Source organism: Scomber japonicus, chromosome 23 (assembly GCF_027409825.1).
Source record: "Scomber japonicus isolate fScoJap1 chromosome 23, fScoJap1.pri, whole genome shotgun sequence".
Taxonomy (NCBI): domain Eukaryota; kingdom Metazoa; phylum Chordata; class Actinopteri; order Scombriformes; family Scombridae; genus Scomber; species Scomber japonicus.
This window is the reverse complement of record NC_070600.1, coordinates 5,240,983-5,264,917: the sequence shown is the minus strand read 5'-3', so window position 1 is coordinate 5,264,917 and position 23,935 is coordinate 5,240,983. Positions and strand designations below refer to the sequence as shown.

The window sequence follows — 23,935 nt, the reverse complement described above, 5'->3', positions numbered from 1 at the left end:
TTATATTGTACAGAAACACCAGCTGTCAGACGAGTTTGAGTTTGCCAAACTCTGCATGATAAAAATGCCGCCCTCTTACTGCTCCCATTTAAATGGGAGCAGTGTGCTGACACAGTGGTTCAAAACAGACCGTGCCGACTAAACAACACAATGTCAAGCAGTTGAACAGTTATTTAACCATCATTAACCTGTAGCTCCAGCTGGACTTCCTGGATTGTCTTTCTGCTAGCACTGTTTTAATGCAGGGCAGTTTCAGTCTGAATGCAGCCATATTTAGACAAGAAAACAGAGGTGAACCATAAAATCGTGAGCCAGACTGTCTGCCATAAACATCCATCAATGTTTAGTTCATAGAGTATGGATCAGTTTCACTAAATTTGGAACATGCAAACTCACACTTTAAAGGACCGATATGTAGGATTTAGTGACATCTAGTGGTGAAGATGCAGATTGCAACCTCAATCCCCCCACACCCCTTCCATGCATGTATGAGAATCTACAATGGCCACAAAACTCATGAAAAACGCAAATGCCCTCTAGAGACTATTTGATTTGCACAATGATTCTTATTTCTCTTAAATTCTATATATTCCACTTCTGCCAAGTCCATTCTGCTAGATGCTACTGAATTCTACATACTGCACCCTTAACTGTTGAGAGTTTCACTAATCAAATCCAGCAGCAGATTTGCAACACGTGCGTGAGTTTCTTTCCCCTTCAAATCTAGCAGTGTATCAGGCTGAACTGTCGTATAAAAGTCTGACTGCTCATGTTTCTTGTCCTGTTAGACTTTGTCATAGCTAGGGCTGGGTGTCGTTTAAAAAATTACCACACCAGTACCAATCCAAGTACCCTTAAAGTGATACCGATACCAACTGAGAAATTCATCAGATACCCATTACACATTCAGTGCACTTGCACTTGCGTAGAGCGATTAGGTGGCATCTAGGCTGCTGAACTGTGAACTCAAATTCACTGAGACTTCACCACCACAGACAGGTTCTAGTTGCTGTGGCAGTGGGCCAATCATATGTCACATTAAATACAAGAACGCTTGCATTGATTGGCTGTGAGCAAGTCCATATAAATAGTCGTTATCGTAATCGTTTGACGGGAGACATTTCGATACTATTTGGTACAGATTTATTTTGGTCAATACCTTTTAAAGGTATCGAGTACTGATACCCAGCCTAGATGTAGCGATGTTGCCTTCTTCCCACATCACAACACTACTTTGGTCAGTACAGTGTTATCTTAATCAACACAAATGATGGCCAAAACTACAAAAATAAGACCCAAGATGTAACAAACTGGAATTATCTTTTAAGTTCTAAAGTAAGGCATTGAAATAATGTGGCATTTTGTTTCTATTAATGAATACAAAGCTTTTTTTTGAAGAACACTGAAGGATTTTCTTCTTTTTTGAAAGGCCAGAGAGGAAACGGGTAATGATTTCTGTCCACTTCTCATGCTATTCCCAAACATGGCTCTAGGCATTTTGAATAAAAAACCTTCATTTGTTTTGATTTCTTTCAAACTCAGCCTTGAGCAGTAAGCTTAATGTTCAGTTGTACCAGCACAGCCTGTACAGCCACTGGCATGTTTCTCAGATCTGACACGTACTCGTGGAAAATCACCAGGACGCTTTGAAGTATCCTGAGGTCATCTATCTAAGTTAGTTACTCTAGATCGGCCGAGGCAGCTGACGTCGATGCTACCTCTCTGATCTTCATCTTCTCAGACCCCCGGAGCCACATGATGACGCAAAGCCACAAGTTTATGAGATCACAGCTCTCGGAAGAAAGTAATATATAAAAATACTCTATTTACAGGTGCTCGTGTACAAATTCACTTTCTCTTCTTGTGTACATGAAGAGAAAAGGCAAAAAAAAAATCCTACCTGCGCAATTTTCTTTTTGGGGACATTTTAAAATGACAAAAGAAATTCAATTGTGCTCTGCAGGAAGTGAGAGATATCACATATTTCTACAAAACCAATTTTAAAGGCACATTATTGATGGAGTTAGTTAATTCTTCAATGTCCATTCATTTTCCGAAGCCACTTCATATGATTTCATTGGTTTCATTCCTCAAGCTGTTTAATTTGTTTTATCCTCATTTCTTTTTCATACCAAAACACAGCAGAAACACATCACATAGAGCAGATAATGAAGGTGAATATAGTGGCTTGGTTGTTCCATAGGATGTGTTTCTATCTGAGAAAGTCTTTTCTGGCTACAGAGACAAGGACCCCGGGTCAGGAGTGGAAGGCGGGTGGGTGCAGTTTCAGTTTCTCCTCTGTCCCCACTCGTCCCTACAGGTGGGTGTCCTCCTCGTCTGGTATGTCTTCCTTCAGGAGGTTGTCAATGGGGACAATCCAGCTGTCGTTGAACTCGCCATTCAGCGCCATCTTCTTCTCTTGCATCTCCGGCTGCACCTCCATCACCTCTAGCGTGGGGTTGTCATGGTAACCGTTCTCCACTGTGTGCAGCTCCTCCGTCAGGTGTTGCTGTTGAGATTAAAGCAGATGTGATAAGTGAGCCAGAGGTTAAAGATGTATGATTCACAAATGAACAATAACCTTTGATGGATGTGAGTGCAAAGTTAAAGACACAGCTGCCCTCTGGTGGTTGCATTAGAGAAATGGCTTGAATTTATATTTACATTTGATCAAATTTAAAATTAAGGTTTGAAAGCAAGTTTGTATTTCACTATAGTTTTAAAAAAAAGTACAAATATGATTTGTTCAATGTACCATTACCTCACTCTGTAGAGTCTGTATATTGGTTTTTGAATGGAATACTTTTTTTGGCTATTCTGCATTATTAAGGCAGCAAAACCTCTAATAGTTCAGTCAGCTGCAGTTAAAATAAACTAAGAGAACATCATGTGAGAAAACTGAATAGGAGAGTTTCCACTTGCCTGGTTCTCATTGTATGGTTTGCGGTGGTGGGAGGCGCACACGGCGAGGATGACAATCATGATCAGCAGAGCTCCACAGGAGGTCAGGACGGCAATCAGAATTTTGTTATCTTGTTTCTCCTGATGGAAAAAAAGAAAACAGTCACTTCTGGTCACATTTGTAGGTTTTAAACCTGAAAGTGTTACAGAGCATCCACCTGTGAATTCTTACCTTGGTGGTGATAGCGTTGTAATACTGGGAAACAATGTCCTCCTTCACTGTAAGATACAGTTTGTTTGCAGTTAGATTGTAAAATTTTCAGTTGAACTTAAATTGAACTGAAGAAGTGAGGAGGAATATTTGTTACCTGTGCCTCTTATTTCCACTGATTTAGGTTTGTTGATGTCCGTGTATGTCACACTGCAGTTTCCATCTTTAACGTTCTCCAGCAGCTGCTTGCACAACTTCACCAGATTCTTCTCTTCCTCTGTCTAAAGGTGAATTCACACATTTTAAAAAAAGTTATTTTAAATTCATTTTTTTTACATATACATATACACACATACACACACACACACACACATATATATATATATATTTCATGAGCTGATGAGATGTCACCTGGCTCGGCAGAGGTTAGACAGGAAGGTCCTGCGCTGGGATGTGTGGATTATTTCTGGTGTATGAAGGAACTACACAGCTGTATAGGCAGCCAGAGAGTGGGTGAGTATAGGAAGAGGTGTGGGAACGAAGGAAACTAGTGAAAGGCAGGAAGGGTTTCTCACTAAGACACTTTTTCCACCCAGTGACTGGAATCCTTTTTTCTTTTTTATACTGGGCTTCATTGCTTCCTGTCCTGTTGCTAGAAACACAATAGTCTGGATGGTTCAGAGATACACCCAGTGTCTCTTCCATTAAGTCATGGTTGCTTTTATTATTGTTTTTTGTTTTTTTTTAAACAACACAATTGCAATAAAATAATTAGCTTTTTAAAAACAAAAAAACAAAACCAAAACTGATTAGTTTGGAGAATTAGATCTTGCACAAAATATTACTAAAGATTGATAAAGATTATGTACAATTCTGTCATATTTGGATATGGCACACCATAAAAGGTCAACTATTACATTTCAGAACCTTTTGTAGGTTTTCATCATGTCTATTAGTTATGATAGACTACTAATTAAATGACTTCACTACTCATAAAGTAACTTAATGACACTGTGCAGGGACATGCTCGGACTATTTTGATCTTTTAAAGAACAAAACTAAGAGGTGACAGTTAGCAGGCTTTTCCGTTAACCTCAGCTGCACTTTGCAGTCATGCAAAGTCATGCCGTTATCAGAAGGATAAGTTCTTTAGGGGAACTCAAACATTTGGGTGTAAATGTTAGTGAGGAAAGGAGGGGACAGGGCGAGGGGACAGAGGGGGGGGGGGGGGGGGGGGGCGCATGAACAGGACAATAGCAGAAGCTTCATGAGAGTCAGGCCTCAAACAGATTTAAAGATAGACATCTCTGGATAATGCAAACTCTTACCCCTCCTCCATTGTTTGGAGAATACTGCAAACAAAAAGACAACAAGCATCAGCGACCTTTGAGTCTCATTAAGCATCTTTTTTGCTCAAATTTTGATGTAAAGTAAAGTCAAGAAGTAGCTACATCTGCTCCTCATTATTACATCTTACCTCAAACTTTTTAGTTGCCATGGTGGTTTTAGGTATGATGGTGCTGGTGGCTTGTAAGATTCTAGGTGTGGTCACTGCTCCAGGCTGTGTTGCTATCCTGTTGGTCTGAGTGGTAGCAGTGGTGGCGGTGGTGGCGGGAGCGACGGGAGTGGTGGGAGTGGCGGGAGTGGCGGGAATGGCGGAAGTGACAGCGGGAGTGGCTGCGGGGGAGGCAGCGGTGGCAGTGGCGGAGGGGTTGGTGTTGGTGGTGGTGGTTTCTGAGTTCCCAGCCTGGTCTGTGGTCTTTGTTGTTTGTTGGTTTTTGGTTGTCTCCATTGTGTCTCTTTGAGATGTCACCATGCCTGTCAATACACCATCAACCAGGAGTAACACAGCAACAGTTAACATATTGTCTCCAGTTAATGATGCAAACGCCTCCGAGACAATCAGTGACACTTGTATCACTATCTAAGCTGTCTCGCACAATTTTGAAAACACTGGAATCTAAAGATAAAAGTATTATCTATACTTATTTTGACCTCAATGAGATTGTATAATTAAACTTAGATTAAGCTTCAGTATCAGTTCCATACTGAACATACAGAATGTTGTTCATCCCTCCACTAGAGGGTTCATGGTGGAGCAACCCTTTACTATAAGACGAAGCTGGTTGTTCCTTTAATATGTCACTTCTCTGGAGCGTCGGTTTAACAGAGTATACTGATGATTTGTCAAAATTGTCTCGCAAGATGAGACTGAGACACATAGACACTGACCAGCATAATAATTTCAGTGATTGAACCAAAAATACACAAAAAGTTATCAGTGCCTTTAAATTGAAAAGTTGTTCAAAGCTACATAACTCTATAACCGCTCACTCTATGTAGGTCATTGACAGGGGTTTTTTGTGTCCATGTGGTTTAGTCAAATGTGAAAATAAACATATGAATAACTTGCACACATTCTTTTTTGTGGACCCAGCATCACATTTCTGCTTTTAATCCATTTTGAGAGAATTATTATATTATGAAATAATTCAACTTGCTTAAAAACAGTAAATTCTCAATCAAACACCATATCAACTAGTTTGGCATGATCTTACATTATAACTTTTTATATTAAATAAAACTAATGGAATACAATTGTTCTAAATATTACATTTAATCTGGAGAATCATGGAGATCAGGAAATATTTCCTTTTTTTTTTTTTTTAGTAATTATTAGTATTTGTAAGTCCACTTAAATACACTGTAGGTGGATAACATATTTAATAGTTATCATTCTTTTGTGGTTTCACAATTTGACATTTTCAGGAGCATTCAGTCTTACTTTTGGTAAAAAAAAAATGGTTCAAATGTCATAAAACCAACACAAATACTAAATTACATTAAACCAACCTGATGCTGCTTATAAAACTATTTTTTAACATTTTTTTTGTATTATTCATCTTGCCAACCCTTATTTGACACTGACCCATATATATCCTTGTTTTTAATTCCTCTATAACACACATGTCTCGCTGGCCTGGTGTGTGATTAACTCTTAGATATAGTTCTGTATTATGTGTCCAACCCTGATTTATTTATTTTTTGATTTGATGTGTTTACCTATGCCGACAGTGGTAAAATATCAAATCAAATACCAACTTGTATGTCTAATATTGCACATGGTCACTAGTCATGTATTGCAGGGACGTGCACATGATTATAGAGGGACAGGGGCTCAAAGTCAGAAGCTGAATTTTTTGGCATTGTGCTGCAGGCATAATCAACATGAATCAAGTTTAAATACAGATAATATTTCAAACACAGATAACCTACAGCTTATATCCCCAGAATGCTCAAATTACTATATTATTATTATTATTATTATTATTGTTATTATTTTGTTAGCCCACACAGTAGTAGCAAAGTCACAATAAACTTTACTCCTTTACACACTCGCCCGCTCTCTCTCTCTCTCTCTCTCTCTCTCTCTCTCTCTCTCTCTCTCTCTCTCTCTGACAGCTCTGAGACCGAGTGGAGCCGCAACGGACAGAGAAGCAGCAGGCTCAACACACACAACAACCCCGTATTACAAGAAAATGGGTACGGTAGAATACTGTGGAGTTTTTGTACCGCCGTTTTTTTTTTATATCCCTAACAGGAATTTATTAATGTTATTTAAAAACACACACACACACACACACACACACACAGAGGGCATTTTTTAATACGGGGCAAAAAGGGCAGGGGCTCAAGTACCCCTAGGGCCCTATGTGTGCACGTGCCTGATGTATTGGAACATTTGGGTTATTGCTTATATATGTTTTAAATCTAAAATTTGAATTTTAGCTCCCTACCATGTTGGTCAGTCAGGATCTGATTAAGCTGTCCAAGGGCAGAAATTTGTCATTGGGCCCCTCTTGACCCCCCAAGTTCTCATTAAGTATGGCGCACACAGAAATTGATCACAGAGACATCATAATTTGCCCAGAGACCCAAACCCTAACCAGAACTGGCTTGGAATTATACAAGCTGGTGGTCTGGGGGTCCTGGGGCAGTTGCCGTTTGTTTGATAATCCAGCCTTGAATAGTAATTGGTGCACTTTCTTTAATGACATCACACTGTGCTGAAATTTCATTCAATTTCTTCAAATCTGAATTGAGTTGTTGAGATACTGTTGCAAGAAAATGTTAATGTATATTGTCAAGATTCTAGTCAGCTGTTTTAGGAGAGTTATGCCCCTTCAGAGTTTGACATTTTGACCCTATATCATTGTTCCTATCAGGTGGATCAGTGTTATAATAAAGTGGTTGTGGATATAGTGAACAAAGAGCAGTTCTTACTTGTTGTGGAAATGGTGGAATGCGCGGGTTGTCCTGTTGTACCACTCGGCATGACGGACTCCGTTTTCGTGACAGTCGATGGAGTCGCAGGGGTTTTATCAGGTAACGTCGTCTGAATTGTTGTAGAATTGATGGATTTGTTGCCGTCAAGTGTTGCAGTCAAGGTAGGGGTAGAGGGGTGGGTGGCCGTAGTAGCAGCAGCAATGGCAGCAGTAGAAGTAGCAATAGTAGTAGTAGGGGGGGCAATTGTTTGGCCCTGTGTTGCGGTAAGGACGGTTGCTTGCGTGATCAATGCATTGATGGAGGCAGGGTTGGTAGCAACGTTTGTAGGGGCATTGCTGGTTGGTTGTGCGTCATTTGTTTGGTTTGAACTGGAAGTAGGGTTAGCCAAGGGATCCTGCGTATCTGTAGCATTAGTAGTATCCTCTGAACAGACACTGTGAAGTAGGAAGCCTGAGGAAGAAGAAAACATGATTATTACTTAGAGCACACTACTAAAAGGATAGTATGAAAACCAATCAGTGGTAATATCTTATTAAATTAAACAAGTATTAAATTAAACTCCAACAATCCCTGAGAAAAATATGTTTCTCCTAAGCTGCTAACAGTGCATTCCATTTGTACTCGGAAGTTGGAATTTCCAACTCGAATGCTTTCTGGAGTCGGATTTCCGAGACGAGGCTGATGAGAGCGCTGAGACTCAAGTTGTGGATTATAAAACGAAAGCAAGGACCCCAACACTGCCCACTTAGAGCCTGGTTCTGCCTGAAGTTTCTTCCCATTCAATTTAAATTTAAAGAGTACAGTCCAGACCTGCTCTATGTGTAAAGTGCCTTGAGATAACTTTAGTTGTGATTTGGCGCTACTGTATATAAATAAAGATTGATTGATTAATTGAGATGCTAAATTTCTGTAGACCTGAAGAAGTAGCAGTTGGGGGATAATTATTCATGGGTTGGTCGTCCTTTCACATCACACGTAGTATTTGATCTGTTGTTAATGTAAAATATTCAGTACCACTTTACATTAAGACTCCCCTTATAAAAGGATTTATAAATGCTTGTGAGTTATTAATTAGATTACTTACGCTTCATAAACCATTCATTAACAGTTCTAAATGAGTTATAACCAAATTTTCCATACATTTGGCAAGATTGCGTTGTTATCCAAAGGCCAAAGCACTTGGGGGGCTCTTTCATACCATCAGCCATCAGACTGTACAACACCACAGCTCACAGTACCTCCCACTCCCACTAAAGACTGATGCTGTCCTTATTGTGTTAATCCCATGCAGTAACATTGCACGTACAGTATATAATCTCAGGAATTTGTGCACATTGCACATTTATATATTGCAGATTTATTTACAGTTTATTTACAGTTATTTTATTTTATTTATCACTTTCACCCTTATGATGCTACTGTTTTTTCCACTGTACTGCTTTGTCAATTTGAATTTCTCCCAAGGGGTATCAATAAAGATATATCTAATCTTATTTTAGTTCTTGCTACTTTTTCAATTTGATGGTGATATGTTTCACATTGGACAGTAAGGCTCCCATTTGGGATTTTTAGAATTAGCATTGTAACTTATAATAAATGCTCATAATTGGATTCTAAGAAACATGGAGAGAATCCACTCATCAAACAATGGAAAGCAACGATGCTGCCTGATGAAGACAAAACTAAGATTCCAATCTGAGATTTAGCATTACAGACAAGTATGGGCTCGCTAATTGACAAACAGCTTATTGATGATTTAGAAAGGGTTCACAACCTAATTAACAAGCCAATTATAAACCATTCACAAAGGGTAGACTTATTGTAAAATGGTACCAAATACTCAATTTTAACAAATTCTCTCGTCTTTACAATCAAAGTCTGCTTGGTATAGCCTTGTTGACCTCTGCTTCTAGATTTCCTGCTGTTAGGACAGTCGTGCGCTTTGGCTACAGCCCTCCGTCTTCTTCTGTTTCTCTATTTATAGTGACCAGCGCAGGATGCTGCACACAATAAACCTGGAAACACCACACCCACATCCACGACCTTTTTCGAGTGCTCTGGGAACAATCAGCGTATGACATCACGCCACAAAACAATGGCATCCACCTCTCCCACAGCCTCGACGCATTCTGACCTCCACCCATCTACAGTACACTGCATCCACACACACATATACAGCCACTGGATATTCAGCAAGCATATGCGGTGACAAATGATTTAAATATAGTGATGCTAAATGACATGGACATTATGTAACACTTCCTCAGAGGACCATAGCAATGGAGATTATATATCACAACTCACATATACTTCAAACAAACTAGATTTATGCACATACTGAATTTATAGTCACTTGTACTTTTTCTTGAGTAATTCCATTTTTCTGCTGCTATACGTTTCACCTCATGCAGTACTTCAGGGGGAGGTATTGTACTTTTTGAACTCCACTACATTCATTCAACAGCTATAGCTATTATTAACCAGATTGTACAGAAACAAACATGAGATGAGCTCATAAAACGATGTATTACTATAGATGTAGTTCAACTTTGCCTCCACTTGCACAAGCTATGCAATCAAAATGCTGCTTAGACATGAATGAGTCAGTAAAACAATCCAATCATTGATTATGTAATAATATCATTGTTGTTGCTCACGTATTGAGTAACAAACATTTCTATCAAGCTGTTATCAGTTTCCCTCCTTCCAGCTGTCCAACTATCACAAGCTCCTGAAGCTGTAATTCCCACAGCCTGTGAACGCAACGTTAGATTGGTGTCAGGAGTTTGCAGATAAGAGCACGTTCTGGTCAAGTGGAGGCTGGTGGAGCCAAGCCTGTCCTGACTCTGTAATAGCACAAACACATCACTTATCAGCCTTCAGCCTGCCGCCCTAAACACTGTTATTAAGAGAGTGAGCCTGTCAGAGTTCTCCACTGCGCTTTGATTCAGCTGAGTGTACATGTGCTGCTGCTGTTAGTGGCTTTCCGACGGCATGTAAGATCTGCTCCCTGAGGGCCTTTGGAGTCAGAAGGAGACAGAATATCAAACACATTGTGAAGATTTCAGTCAGACAACCATGTTTATAGTGTTTAACAGCAAGACGGAGATGGAGTATATGTGTTTAGAGCAGTTTAAACACTGGATTACTATTATATCAGTGGTATAAAATGATCTTCAAATGACAATAATATCATTTATCGTGATTATTTCTGAGACAACATATCGTCCAATAAAAGTAGTTATCGTGACAGACGTATCTATGTCTGCTTCAGTGAGTATCTGACTCTGCTAATATCAGTCCATTAATTTACCCACAAATGCAACACATACATCTGCAAATCCGCTTTAAAAAACAACAACTGTGTAGCTATGGGTGAGTCTTCCTCTCAGCCATGGAACTGGAAAGATTTTCAACATTACATCATATCAGGAAAGAGGAATTTTTTCCAAGAATGAGTGTTGCAGTGCTCAGATCTGCTTTACTATCCTCCCTAACCCTCAGACACTTTGTGATTTCTTCTAATAATATTTTCCAGCTAAATCCATCTGTCCTCTGTGCCCCCCCACCCCACCCCCACCCCATCCTCAGGTGTGGCGTCTCGTTTTTGGCGTGACTCCCACTGACCCCGGCTGTCACTGACGCATCTGTTTCTTAGCGAGCGACAGCACCCGCCGCTATCAGTACTGAGGCTGTTTTTACCTCACCCACCACATTCCTCACCACACAGCCTCCAGAAAAACACATGCACACACACACACTCTCTCTCTCTCTCTCTCTCACTCCCACACACACATACACACACACACACATTGACCCACCTGTAGTCTGTCAAATTCACTTTCACTGCCTGCATCTTAATTCATTTCATTTTCACCAAAGGTACCTTATTTTGAATAAGGCCCTATATGCTTTTTCCCCCCTTCTCTTTCTTTTATTGTATTTAATTTTGAAAATGTTCAGGTCAGTGGGGGGTGGGCTTAACCCCAACTACTCAAAGATGCTGTTTAGCGGGTCAAACTGAGCTTGGACTGTGGCAGTTTTCAAGTGTGAATGTGTGTAACTGTGTGAATGTGATCAGGGCGTTTCTGTAAAAAGAGAAGCTTCCTCTCAGTGAACTTCCCTCAATAAATAAAAGTTCACAAACATCATGAGAACAGCGACAAAAATAAGAATGATAATACAAGACAAGTAAACTGCATTCATCTTACTGAAAGATATATTCACATCCTTTTTGTTACATGGAAAATAGACAATAATTTGAAATACTCAGTTTCAAAGCAGCAAAATGTACTTAAAGTATGATATCGCAGTGTGTACGAAGCATTTCAATGTTGCAGTCGGTCAGGATGGAAGTAGATTTAAACATTTGACACTGTAATTTAGTTTAATCTGTAACAATGCAATGTACTTTACCTATTTTATGTTGATCATATTTATTTTAGATGTAAAATCTTAAATCTGTAAAATATTCATTAACTAAAGCTGTCAAATAAATATAGTGTAGTACAGGAATTGTAGCATCAAATTGAAATATTCTAGTAAAGTGAATGATTCTATCAATTATCACACTTCTGTCTGTTTCAGTGCAAAGTTCATGGCAGAGCAGAGGAAAAACAAGGTACATTTATGTCAATAATAATACAACCTGGCTCTGACCTCTGTGTGAGTGCATGGAGCTCAGTACTACTACAGCCAGAGTACACATTCAGTAGCATTGTCCTCCTGTTATGCAGTTTGTCTCCAGGTGTGACCTGCTCTTTTGGACATAGTGAGGGTCAGAGGCTGTGAGAACAGACCTACCGTTCATTCCCTGGCTCTTCTCTCTAACTCTTGGCTCACCTCAGTGCCAGGAAACAGCTCTTTTGATTTGGGCCTTTGGGTCTGTGTATGTCTTCTCGAAATAATTTTGTGCCTTATCTAAATAAATATCAGTTTGTGTACTGTGTTTATGTATACGTTATTATCGTTATAAAAAGTGGGTGTGGTGTCCTGATTGGCAGCTGCTCTTAATCCTCTATCAAGCAGCAGGACAGCTGAGGGGATGTGTCTCATGAGCGGTCATCCCACCGCCTGACTCTGCTGTGAAGACTCTGGCTCCAAATAACATCACAAAAGTAAGATGGATGCTCCAGGAAAGCAGATATTTTGGCTTCACTTTTGCATAGCGACATGAAAGGTATTAGAGATTTCAACTTTTCCTAACTATCAACGTTAATTCTTACTTGAATAATTTTGAAATCAGTACACCAGAACCCAGGCTACCTGAGCAATGCCTCTTTGCTTTTCCTACAGTTCTATACTATTTGGTGCCATGCCGGAAAAATCAAAGTTGTACTTGGATGTTGACATGAACAGTATTTAGATGTTTAGAAATTGGTGATAACTGTTGTACAAGTGAAAACATCCATCACTTTTTCCTATGTTGATTCTAAAGTCATCCAAAACATAAAACACATGACTTTGTGAGAAAGAGAAGGTTTACCTGTTAGCTAATTAGTAGCTACTGTGTACCAGACAACAAAAAATTTACTAAAATCTCTCGTTAGCTGCCTTTAGCTTGAACTCTTATTGTGTTATGTACAACAGAGACTTACAGATGCAGAACTGACATAGTTTAAGAAATATGTCAATTACTTACTTCAAACTGAAGAAACATGGCTAGCCCTACCTTGATTTTCTTTGCCCCAAAGCTGTGTTTTATGCTAACAATGAGTCAAACTATTGTCTACCTTTGTTTTATAAGCAGCAGTGTGCAGTGAAAAAACTCTGATAAACTCACTGTATGCTGTGTGCTTAGCTTCAAATGACAAACAGAAAACGTTAGCCTGTCCAAACAGAGCCGCTCATATCTCATGACTGTCTACTGAATACTTTTAAAATACCGTTAACAGGGTGCACACTAGGTGATTTATGACAGAAGGCTAACGTTGCTGGATGTTGCTATGTTTGCTAACATGTTTGCTATCAATTTTATATGACAATATGTAAGTTGTTGTGTTGATAGCTTGCTCCAATGCCCCCAAGTGACAAATAACAGTTAATATTGCTTTTATAATCAATTAATCTGGTAAATAAAAATAAAAATGTATTAAATAAATTGTTTTCATCATATTTGACATATCACTTGGTTTTAAAATAATTGTGAGGGAATACATAAAATTAATTTTAAAAATAAATTAGCAAAAATTATTAATAAAATTATAATATAGCTGGAAATAGGTCTGAGTACATACAGTTTTGATGAGGTGAGGTTGATTATTAGCTGACTTATCAGTTTAATTGATTATGCTTTGGCACAATTCGTCCACCATAGAAAGTGGCAAGAGTCTAAAGCCTTTATAAGGAAATGACCATTTGCACCAAATGTATTACATGTCTGCCCTCAGTGACCTGAACTACCTTTGAAGCTGGTCTCATAGTGAACCTGTGGAGCGTGACAGTGTTTGGCTTACATTCACTGAGACTAAGTGGAGGGCCAGAGGAGGTCAGAGGGTACTCTCTCTCTCTCTCCCTGCCCTCTCTACAGGGGGTCCTACTGTTTGGTTCCAGAAGGCGTCAACCCAATCCTGTCCAGTGTGACAACCACCATCCGTAAGCATTAAAGGAGAATGACAGTCTGGACGGAGGGTGGAGACTAGTTCAATTGTTCTCTTTTCCTAACCACCATGTTGTTAAAAAAGCCTTAAGGAACAAGGCCCCACACAGACTGAGACATGGAGAGGATAGGAAAGACAGAAAGGACCGTTTTATTGGCCCCTGCCTAAGCAAATAATGTTAGTGGAAAAGTCACCAATAAATCATGCACTCTTCTAGTACTATCACCAATCTATGATGTTCTCTTCATTTCTAAGCCAACTTTCTGTTAACCGTTTTCTTTTCAGTCTACTTTTCAGCAACCCATCTTCTGCTTGGGAGTGGCATACAGTTGTCCTTCCACTTCATCCCAGAGGTGTTGAAATAGGACAAAAAGTGAAGGACAAAACCCAAGCTGTTGCTACAAAGTTTACAGGAGCACAATATCATTAGATACTGTAGTGTTAAAGGGGCTTACCCAAAAAAGTCACCCCATCCTTTAAAAAAAGAAAACTTGCTTACAAAAACACGATTAAAAATATTAAGTTGTTGCCACATATTTTAGGAAAAAAGGGACGTATGGGGTCTTTAAAACATACTCATAATGTTATGTCAGCCAAACATTATGACAATTTGGCAACAGCTTTTAAGAAAAGTACTAGTGATCAGGAGGAATTCAAGCATTTTAGTATTTAGTTAATCAAATTTGATCAAACCAAGCCTGCACAGTGTATTAAATAAGCAGATTAGCTACATTTTTGATACTCAAACTCATAAAATACTGTATTTATTTTTTCCCAAAAAAAAGTTTACTTTGACTGTCTCTTATTTAGTAAGGAATTGTTAATGTTGTAATTTAAACCATGTTTTAAGAAAATGTATTGATTTGATTTCCCTTAACTGGAGCCCAAATAAGGAAAAACACACCGAGAAGTCCAAAAGTAGTCCAAAGTATGTGGACAGGAGTGTCAATATTCTAATACTGAATACCTATATATCAGACTTTCATGTACAAACATTTAATATAGGTATAAGTACAGAAAACGATCATAAAAACAGACAAAGCTGTTAGTTATTAACGTTTGTATTTATCTACAGAAAATGAAGGATATCATCAAACTACACAATGAATTTAGAGACAAAGAGCATACCACTAGTGGGATACTGGTGGATATTGTGTGTGTGTTTCAGTGTGTGTGTGCATGCCAACTATCCAGCCAGTTATCTGTCCAGCTTTCAGACTGTAACCCCAGACTGATGTGCGTCTGAGCGTGAAGCGTGAACATGCACTTGTGTGCGCCAAACAGAGAGAGAGAGAGTAAATAAATAAATGTAGCCGTCGCTCCAAAGAGCCGGCGGGACAAAAGCTGTCCCGTTAGCTTGGTGACAGCCCACACAAAGGCCCCTATGGCCCCACATGCAGCCATGCAATGATGGGGCTGCTCTCTCACTGCAGACCCCTGCTGCAGCCGGGGCCTTTCAGAGGTTCAGCAGCCCCATCCTCGTTATACTGTGAGAGGTAATTCAGCTTTCTGTGAGACTATGGGTGGGGAGGGGGTGATGGGGGTAGGTTGGGGGAGGGGGGGTTTGAGGAGTGGGGTAAGGGAGGGGTCCTTTGCTTTACAATGTGTGATGCAGCGAAGGGAGGTGAGGAGCTGTGAATGTAAGAACACTCTGCGGGAATAAAGGAGAGACAAGTGAAAGGGAGGAGAGAAGGAAAAGGGGGGGAGAAAATGAAGAGGGGTTTGAGATGCTGTAAATCTAACGGCCACATGGAAATGACTGACCACACACACAGAAACACGCACGCACACACACCCTGGCACACAGTATCCACAAACAACACACTCCCTGTCCCTGGAAACCAGACTGGTATGTGTGTTTATACAACTTGTGGGATGTGCTAATGGTAAAAGTTCAATGTTATAGAGCCCCATCACACCCCCAACACACACACACACATAGGGATAAATTGAGCAACAGGGTAGCAGGAATTCTAGAAGCCATCTATCTGTAGTCAGAGTTATTGTCAACATCACTAAAAGGTTCAATTCACCCAAATAAAAAAAAAACATAGGCTATATATTGGCAAACTATCTACATAAATATAGACCACTAACGGTAGGAGAAAGTATGTCTTTTATATGTGTAAACCAAACCTTTAAGAATCTGGAGTGTCTCAGTGTGTAGGCGTGCCTCATCTCTTCATCACACACACACTTTACTTATAGCTAATGGAGCAACAACTTTCTATTTTCCTTAAAAACACGAGAAGTGAGGGGAGGTCAAACAAATTGATGACACAGATGAAAAGAGTGCTGAGAGCGAAGAGAAGATGAAGGGAGGCGAGGAATGGAGAGGGGAGGCAGTGGAGAGAAGAGAGGAGGAGGTGAGTGAAGGTCCATGACGGTACCAGCCGCGGGCCTGATTAATGGACACCTGGGTGTGCGGCATGGCATGCTGGGGTAGAACGAGGGAGTGCGGGGTTAGAGTAGAGGTGAAGGCGAGCAGCTCTTTATCTACAGCATCGGACAGTGATGAAACGCTGGGATTTACTGTGAGCTGGTTCCTCCCTGAAGGAAACCTGCGTCCACATGCCAGCCATGCCTGGACTTTAAAAACAGGATCTACTGCATCTGGACGCATCGACCAGTTCCTAAAAAAGGTTCCCAGGAACTTCAGTAGTCCCGGATTTTAGACTGATAGGTTTAAGGTAATTTCAGTAACCTATGAAAATCAGTTCTGCATAGACTTATCCATCATGAGAATGCCAAAGTCTTGTTTTAGAGTAAGGGCCTTATACAATTTCTACATGGTGGTACCTTTAAATAAACATGGATATGAAATATAGCATCCAGTCCTGGCATTTACATTATTAACAGTACAATTTTGCACCCAACCCAACGTTCAGCACCAATAATAATGACGTCTTATAGTCACCTAACCATAACCTTATCATGGTATATCTGCCACAACTATAATCTTTCTGTAACCTCAACCATACCTTACTGGACGAAATGACTAAATGTTCAGCAAGCAACTTTTAATTCTGCAAGTAGATTTTTATTGTGTACTAAAATAATTTCAACCAATGGGCTGCATATAAGTAAGGAAATCAAATTTAAAACCAATACTATACTTTGGTAAATGGTTTGTACTTAAATCCAGTGGTGGAACGTAACTATGTACATTTATTCAGGTCATATCTCCAACCTCCCCTCCAATTGTTCGACAGCTTTAGTCACTGGTAGTTACATAACAGATCCAGATGTTACATATGATAAGGTTGTAAATCATGTTGCATTGTGTTCCACAGGTAGGGTTGAGAGCATACAGTACAAAGAAGTTAAAATAAGCTCCATCTCAGCCAGTTGATGTTAAAATGCTCCTTACACACTGTATATGACTACTTGTGTATATCTTTGAATACTTTTACTTACGAAGGAGTATTTCTACTAGAAAAAAACACATTCCACCACATCATTTCTGCCTGTTTATCCACCATCCAGCTGTGCCAAAAGACTCCCTGTGACTGAGTGGGAGATGGGGGCTCAAGGCTGTCTCCTGCCACCACGCCCTCCTTGGGAACCGGGATGTTGATAACGTTTTTTTTCCCCCATCCATTGTTCTCAGTTCTCTCCCATGTGTGCTGGCCAAAACAGACACCAGACGAGTATGCCAGGCAGACAGCGTCTCCCCCAGTCGCTTGGTGTTCGGACAGGATAGGAACCCTGACTGCCTTTATCTTGTAGGAAATGGACAAGTCATGAACCCGCAAACACAGAAGAAAGACAATCTGTGTAGGGGTTAGGAAGTCCTGGAGGGGACTGATACTGCTTCTTCATACAGTCCAAGCTCCAAATACTTGATTTATGTACTGACATCACCATCAAGAATTCCATGAATCCTTTCAGAGTTTATAATTTAAGCATCTTGACTATATTTTACCATAATAGACTTCCAATGATGACCAATTGACACATCACTTCAGCAGCATCATCATCATCTTTCAGGAAAAAGAGTAAGCAAGGACATTGTTGCAAATACTGTTGAGATGAAATGGTATGATCAAAACCAGCTGCTGTTAACTAAATTTGAATGTGAAAACCATGTCTTTAAGCACAAGTAGACACAAATTGAGTTCTTTCTCCTTGGCAGCAACAACAGTCTCACTAATGAACCCTTACATCAGTGTGTCCTCCTGGCAACCACACCTTTTGTTCCCAGGTTTAATGGCCTTGGTTAGTGTTCCATTTGTACAGAAATGTATCTTGGGTAGATCATTTACGAAACTTAAATGTTTTGGACTTGTGACACCAAGAACATTTTGCAAGAGGACCTTAAGACTTGTATTTAGCACTCATTTCTATATATTTATGATCCCAAAAGCCAGTTTTTTGCCACACCACCAGCTAAGACAGGCAATGTTGGTCAGTTGAGAGCTTTGGTCCACTTTATTTTAAACTCTAGTGGGCAGAGCTATGCGATATGTAGAATATATGAACTATACAAAGAATATTTCTATTTCCATTTGTCAATCCACCAATTTTACCTCTTAATCCCTAGGAATCTGCTTTTTGCTACTCCCTCAGTTAGGAGCTTGGTATTTGACTTGTGTTTAATGTAGCTAGAAATGCCAGGCTAGACTAGCCAGGCTTCTTCTGAATAAAAAAGTATGTTGTGTCTATGTTGTTGTGTGTTTATATGCCCTGTGATATGTTTATTTATGGAGAGACGGTCTTGCCCCTGTCGGTGGGAGCTCTAGTGATGAACAGGTTAATCCAGATTGAAATATCTAAACAACTGAACTGCTATGAAACCCTGACTTGTCCTGTAGCGACACTCTGATGTAGAAATTCCCATTCTCAATCTGTCCATTATTGTTATTTATTCATAACCAAATACCTGCAAAGCAAATGACATTCCCTTCAGACTTAGCCGTACTTGTGTTCAGTACTAATTTTAAAAAATGTAGCAGCATGTAGTAAAATAGTTAACAAGGTAAAAATCTGTTAGCATTGTCACTGTGAACACATTAGCATGCTAACGTCAGTATTTAGCATTGATGTACCAACATACAGCCTCAAATATAAAATGTGTAAAAATGTGAGCAAACAAACCGTAGCTTATTCAAGGAGACATATTTCTGTTGAAAATACTTGTGTAAAAGTGCAAATGTGGTTCTTTTTGGAGACTATATGACAAACAACATCTTGGTTCAATATGGCTAGCATGGAAGAACTGCTGTGGCTTCCTAACGCCTGACTGTTGTTTTTTATCAGCAATCTTTTTTCCACACACTTATGATGGAGTCAAGAGGTTATAGGTTTAAACATAATTTTAATACAACACCCTTTGTTAGGATGAGTGTACGCCAAACTGACACTCTGAAGCTCTGTCTTTTGAAAAGTAGTCATAGCCAGTATATTTAAACTCTTAAAGTGAAATCAGAATCACAAATTTTAAACTAAAAAAAAAAGCCTTGTCTGTGCAGAAAACAGTATGCTGTTCCACCCTTCGTGTGATAACAGGGTGTTAAACATACAGACACAGATGCAAGTTCACACACACAAAACTTGTCAGTCTTATCTTTAGAAAAAAAGAAGTGCTGACAGCCTGCAGATTGGGTTTGGGGCTGTGCAACGTTTTTCTTTCACACGGTTGAAAAATTTAAAAAAGCCTCCCATCTGAATCCACCTACTGTAGTGGTGAGAGAGCAGCAGGTGCATAATTAAAGAAAAACACTTTCCTCGCCTCTTAGCCAGGGAGGGAGGTCAGGGGTGCACTTCACTATTCAGCTCCTTCTGTCTTTGGACGCAGCGCTTGGAGGCCTGTCTGTGTGTGTCTGTGTGTGTGTGTGTGTGTGTGTGTGTGTGTGTGTGTGTGTGTATTTAAACCAGGATGGAGAGGATAGGAGGGGGTGTGATTGTGGAGTCCTTCACTGTCTGATGGTAGGGGGGAGTTGAAGGGGCAGATGTTTAAACTTCTACTGTGCCATTAAACATGATTATGCCCAATTTAATATGGATTTTATACAATCTATACAGAAACGGTGGTGATTTTGGCTTACCCAAAGAGGTCAGCACAAATGTCGAGAACAAAACTATTCAGTGGTGAACACTGAGGATTTTAATCAGGCTTTTCAGAGGCTAAATGAACACAAAACCCGTTGAACTGGCAGCCACTTCGGTTACAACGCGTTTCAAGCTTGGCGCTCCTTGTCAGGCAGCATCTGTCAGCTGTCTGCTTCTTAGAATCTAGTGTACAAATTGAGCAGGTTAAATTACTCTTTTCTGCCTTGAATGTCCTTTTCTTTCACATCCATTTTTTTATACTTTGATAAAATGATTCAAATCAGAATATGCAGTACTGAACTGCCATAACAATAGATTTGTATCTGTATGACACAGACCTACATATTTTATTAAAAAAACTAATATATTTGGTGTATAACTATCATATACTGTAGGACAGTGGTATGTTTGGATGCACTTTCTCATTCGAGTGAATGGGAAGGTGTGTGCTAACTTTTGACTGGTGCTTTATATTACATAAAACTCATGTACAATACATCATTTTTACTGATTTTCTAATTCATCCTTCAAATTAGTAACACAGAAGGTATGAAAATCATAATATCAATACAACATGTTGAGGTACCTATACTTTAGTATTAATCTTAAAAGCTACAATGTAAAACTATTACCACAGTTATTTTTCAGATTAAGATTTTACATCAAAATAAAATACACTATAAAGTATTTAAGATTAGTTCCATTGGTACTACTTACAGCCACTTTAAGTCTTTCTGTACCTTTACTTAAGGAGAACTTTTATAATGAAGGACTTTTACTTCTAAAGGAGTGTTTTTACATTGTTGTACCTACTTCAATTTATGTAAAAGTACTGAATATTATATGAAACTCATTGTACAACACAAGATTTTTACTGATTTTCCTAAATCCACTTAGATTATTAGATTCCTTTATTGTCATTGTATAGAATACAAAGAAATTCAAAACCCAAGACAGAGAACTCAATTTAAAAAGTAATAAATAGTAAAATAATAGGGCTAGAGAAAATATACATACTACACACGCAACCATACACATACATACTCAATCATACAAAAGTGCCAACATAGATACATACACATCCTTCAAATAAGGAACATATAGGCTATGAAAACCTGTTGAAGTACCCTTACTAGTAGTCTATTGAAGGTAGTAGTTAAAGTCACTACTGTAGTTATTTTAATCAGATTAAGATTTTACATCAAAATAAAATACATTATAAAATATTTAAGATGAGTTCCATTAGTACTACTGACAGCCACTTTAAGTCATTCTGATAATACTTGTGTACTTTTACTTAAGCAGAACTTTTATAATAAACAACTTTTATTTGTAAAGGGGGTGTTTTTACATAGTTATACCAACTTTTACTAATTCCATCTTCCAATATTTGATAGTTTAAGTAGCTACTGTACATTTTACTGCTATTACATTCCTGTACTTTTTCTCAAATAACACTTAAAAATTCATAACTTTGTATTCATAATTAAGAATTTTTCTATTGACTTTGCTACTTTTACATACTTTTCTACTTATTTATCTTAAAAAGGTCTTCCACCAGTGACTTGGTGGAAGACCATGTGTGATAAATGGAGAAAGAAGGATTATTCTCACAGTCTGCTGAGCGCACCTGTTGCTGCATCACACTGCGTACTCTCTCATTGTCTCTTTCTGGCTGATTTCTGTCTTTAAACCATGCGTAAAAGTGATGCTGCTTCACTTTTCTCCTTTCAAAGATCCACAGACACCGACTTGGATGAATACTGAACCATAAATACATAATACATAACACCATAAAGAAAAGTTCATGTTTCCAGACCAAAGCAGACAAAGCATCCATCAGCTCTGACACTGTGCGTACCATGAGAAACATCCAGGTAATATTCTCTTAATTAATAAAATCAAAGTATACTCACTGACTGAAAGCACCATCAGCCATGTGGCGTTCATCGTTGCTCTCATCCTGTTTGATTCTCGTTTCCTCTGCCAGATGTTTCTATCATCCGTTAATATGTATGTTTAGAGATGTTTTCCCAGATGATAAACTCGGAGTGTGACTGCTGACTGACGCCGTCCTGTCACGCCTTTCTCCTTCAATTTGTATCTCAAAGTAAATGATCTCGCCCAAGGTATTGTTCAATTTTTTTTTCTCCCCTTCTTCCTTTAAACTGAAAGCCAAGAATGCTTTTGTTTGTCCCTGCTGCTTCTTTCTCTCCTCTCCTCTCTGTGCAGAGTGGGGGGATTTGGAAAAGTCCAGAGTGGGAGTTTTTCTGTGGTCTCCTTGGCTGCACAGTTGTTGCCTGGTGTCTCTCTACCTCACTCTCTCTCTCGCTGTCTCCCACAGTTGAGCGTAGTGTAACATGGGCTTTCCTCTCCGCACTGGGATCTATTGGAATTTGGGCTCACCGAGAATGAGAAATCAGGGTTTTGTTACTTAGATACATCCTCTACGGGTGTCGCAGCTACTATATAAGGGGGGAACAAGCCCCACCTACTTTTTAAAATGATTAGTTTAGACCCCCCCCCCCCTCCACACACACACACACACCCTCACTTTCACCATGTGGAAACTCAGTGCATCAGTCTATCCCCAGTCAGTGTTTCATCATCAAATCCATTCCACTTACTTATTAAGAAAATGTCAAAATCAATGAAATTCCAGTCCATGTTTCTATTGCTACTTTATACACATCCATACAGATTATTACATAGCAGCACACATGTATTATTATTATTATTATTATTATTAGTAGTAGTAGTAGTAGTAGTAGTAGAAAATCTAAATGAGCTTATTTAAAGCCTCCACCTAAAAATGTTATATTTAACAATATTACAGAAAATAATATGACTACATAAAAGTGAGAGCAAACCAAATAGTTACAATATAAAATATATAATAACAACAATGACAAAATAACACACACAAAACAGAAAAATGAGTGTGTATGTGTGTGAGGGGGACATCGCCCTAACCCTCAACATATGTATATGATATATGACAACTATGAATGAAACAAATAAAACATAGACAAAAACACATGGAGAAAAGCAGTTACAAAACAGCAGTTAAATGTTCCTATAAGCATCTTTTATAACTTTTTAAAGACAAACAGTTTTTTATCAGGTGGGAAAAGCCGTACTATAATTTGCTCCCCTTAAATCTTATCGTAAATTGACCTCTGCAAGTGAGAACTTTAGTAGGATGAAGATCTGAAGATTGACAAGTTGAGTAAGAATGAAGCTGTTAATTTGCTTTAAAGTAAGTGTGAAACTGCTCAGGAATATTCCTTTCACATGAATGTACTGTAATGTGTATCATCAAAATGTATCATGAATGTGACCAGTAGGGCTCCATATGCTTAAAAGTCAAGAGGGCACATACCAAGTCAACAAATCGGATAGGTAACTTGGAGTGAATCAATGCGAAAACTGACTGGGAGCCAGTGTAGGGAGGTAGGCACAGGGGTGATGTATCATCTCAGCAGCTGGAGACGGTCAAGGGAGCCCTGGCTGATGAAAGTGTGCTGCAGTAATCAAGAGGTAGATTGTAGACAGTAGGTTTACATTGATGCTCAGATGCCAGATGGCTCAGTTAAGGTGACACACACTGTAACAATAAAATGTTCAGGAAATTTGTAACATTTAATTAGATGTTGGTATTTTGTTGCTGCTGGCCTTTTTGTTCTAGTTACAAAGTCTCAATACCATGGATATATTATAAGAGCTGGATACCTGACCAAAAATGGCTCCCATTCAAGCCTATAAGAATTACTCAGCTAGCACCAAAAAAAGTTTCTAGCTTCTGGTTTTTCTCCCATGTTATGAATGTCAGAATACTCGTGATGACGTCACAGAGTTTTGAATGACTTTTCACGGCTAGGGGAAA

At 39.1% G+C, this 23,935-nt stretch overlaps 1 protein-coding gene across 1 annotated transcript; it reads right to left on the bottom strand.

Annotated features, from left to right (window-relative positions):
* Positions 1 to 492: 492 nt before the first annotated feature.
* Positions 493 to 22,450, bottom strand: podxl (podocalyxin-like). Its single transcript, XM_053314051.1, has 8 exons — positions 21,966 to 22,450; positions 7,397 to 7,849; positions 4,590 to 4,930; positions 4,441 to 4,464; positions 3,270 to 3,393; positions 3,134 to 3,180; positions 2,923 to 3,042; positions 493 to 2,509 (listed from the first exon to the last, which is right to left on the bottom strand). Exons 1-8 carry the CDS (start codon positions 22,009 to 22,011, stop codon positions 2,315 to 2,317), a joined length of 1,350 nt encoding a protein of 449 aa, XP_053170026.1. The 5' UTR covers positions 22,012 to 22,450; the 3' UTR covers positions 493 to 2,314.
* Between the last annotated feature and the right edge of the window lie 1,485 nt (positions 22,451 to 23,935).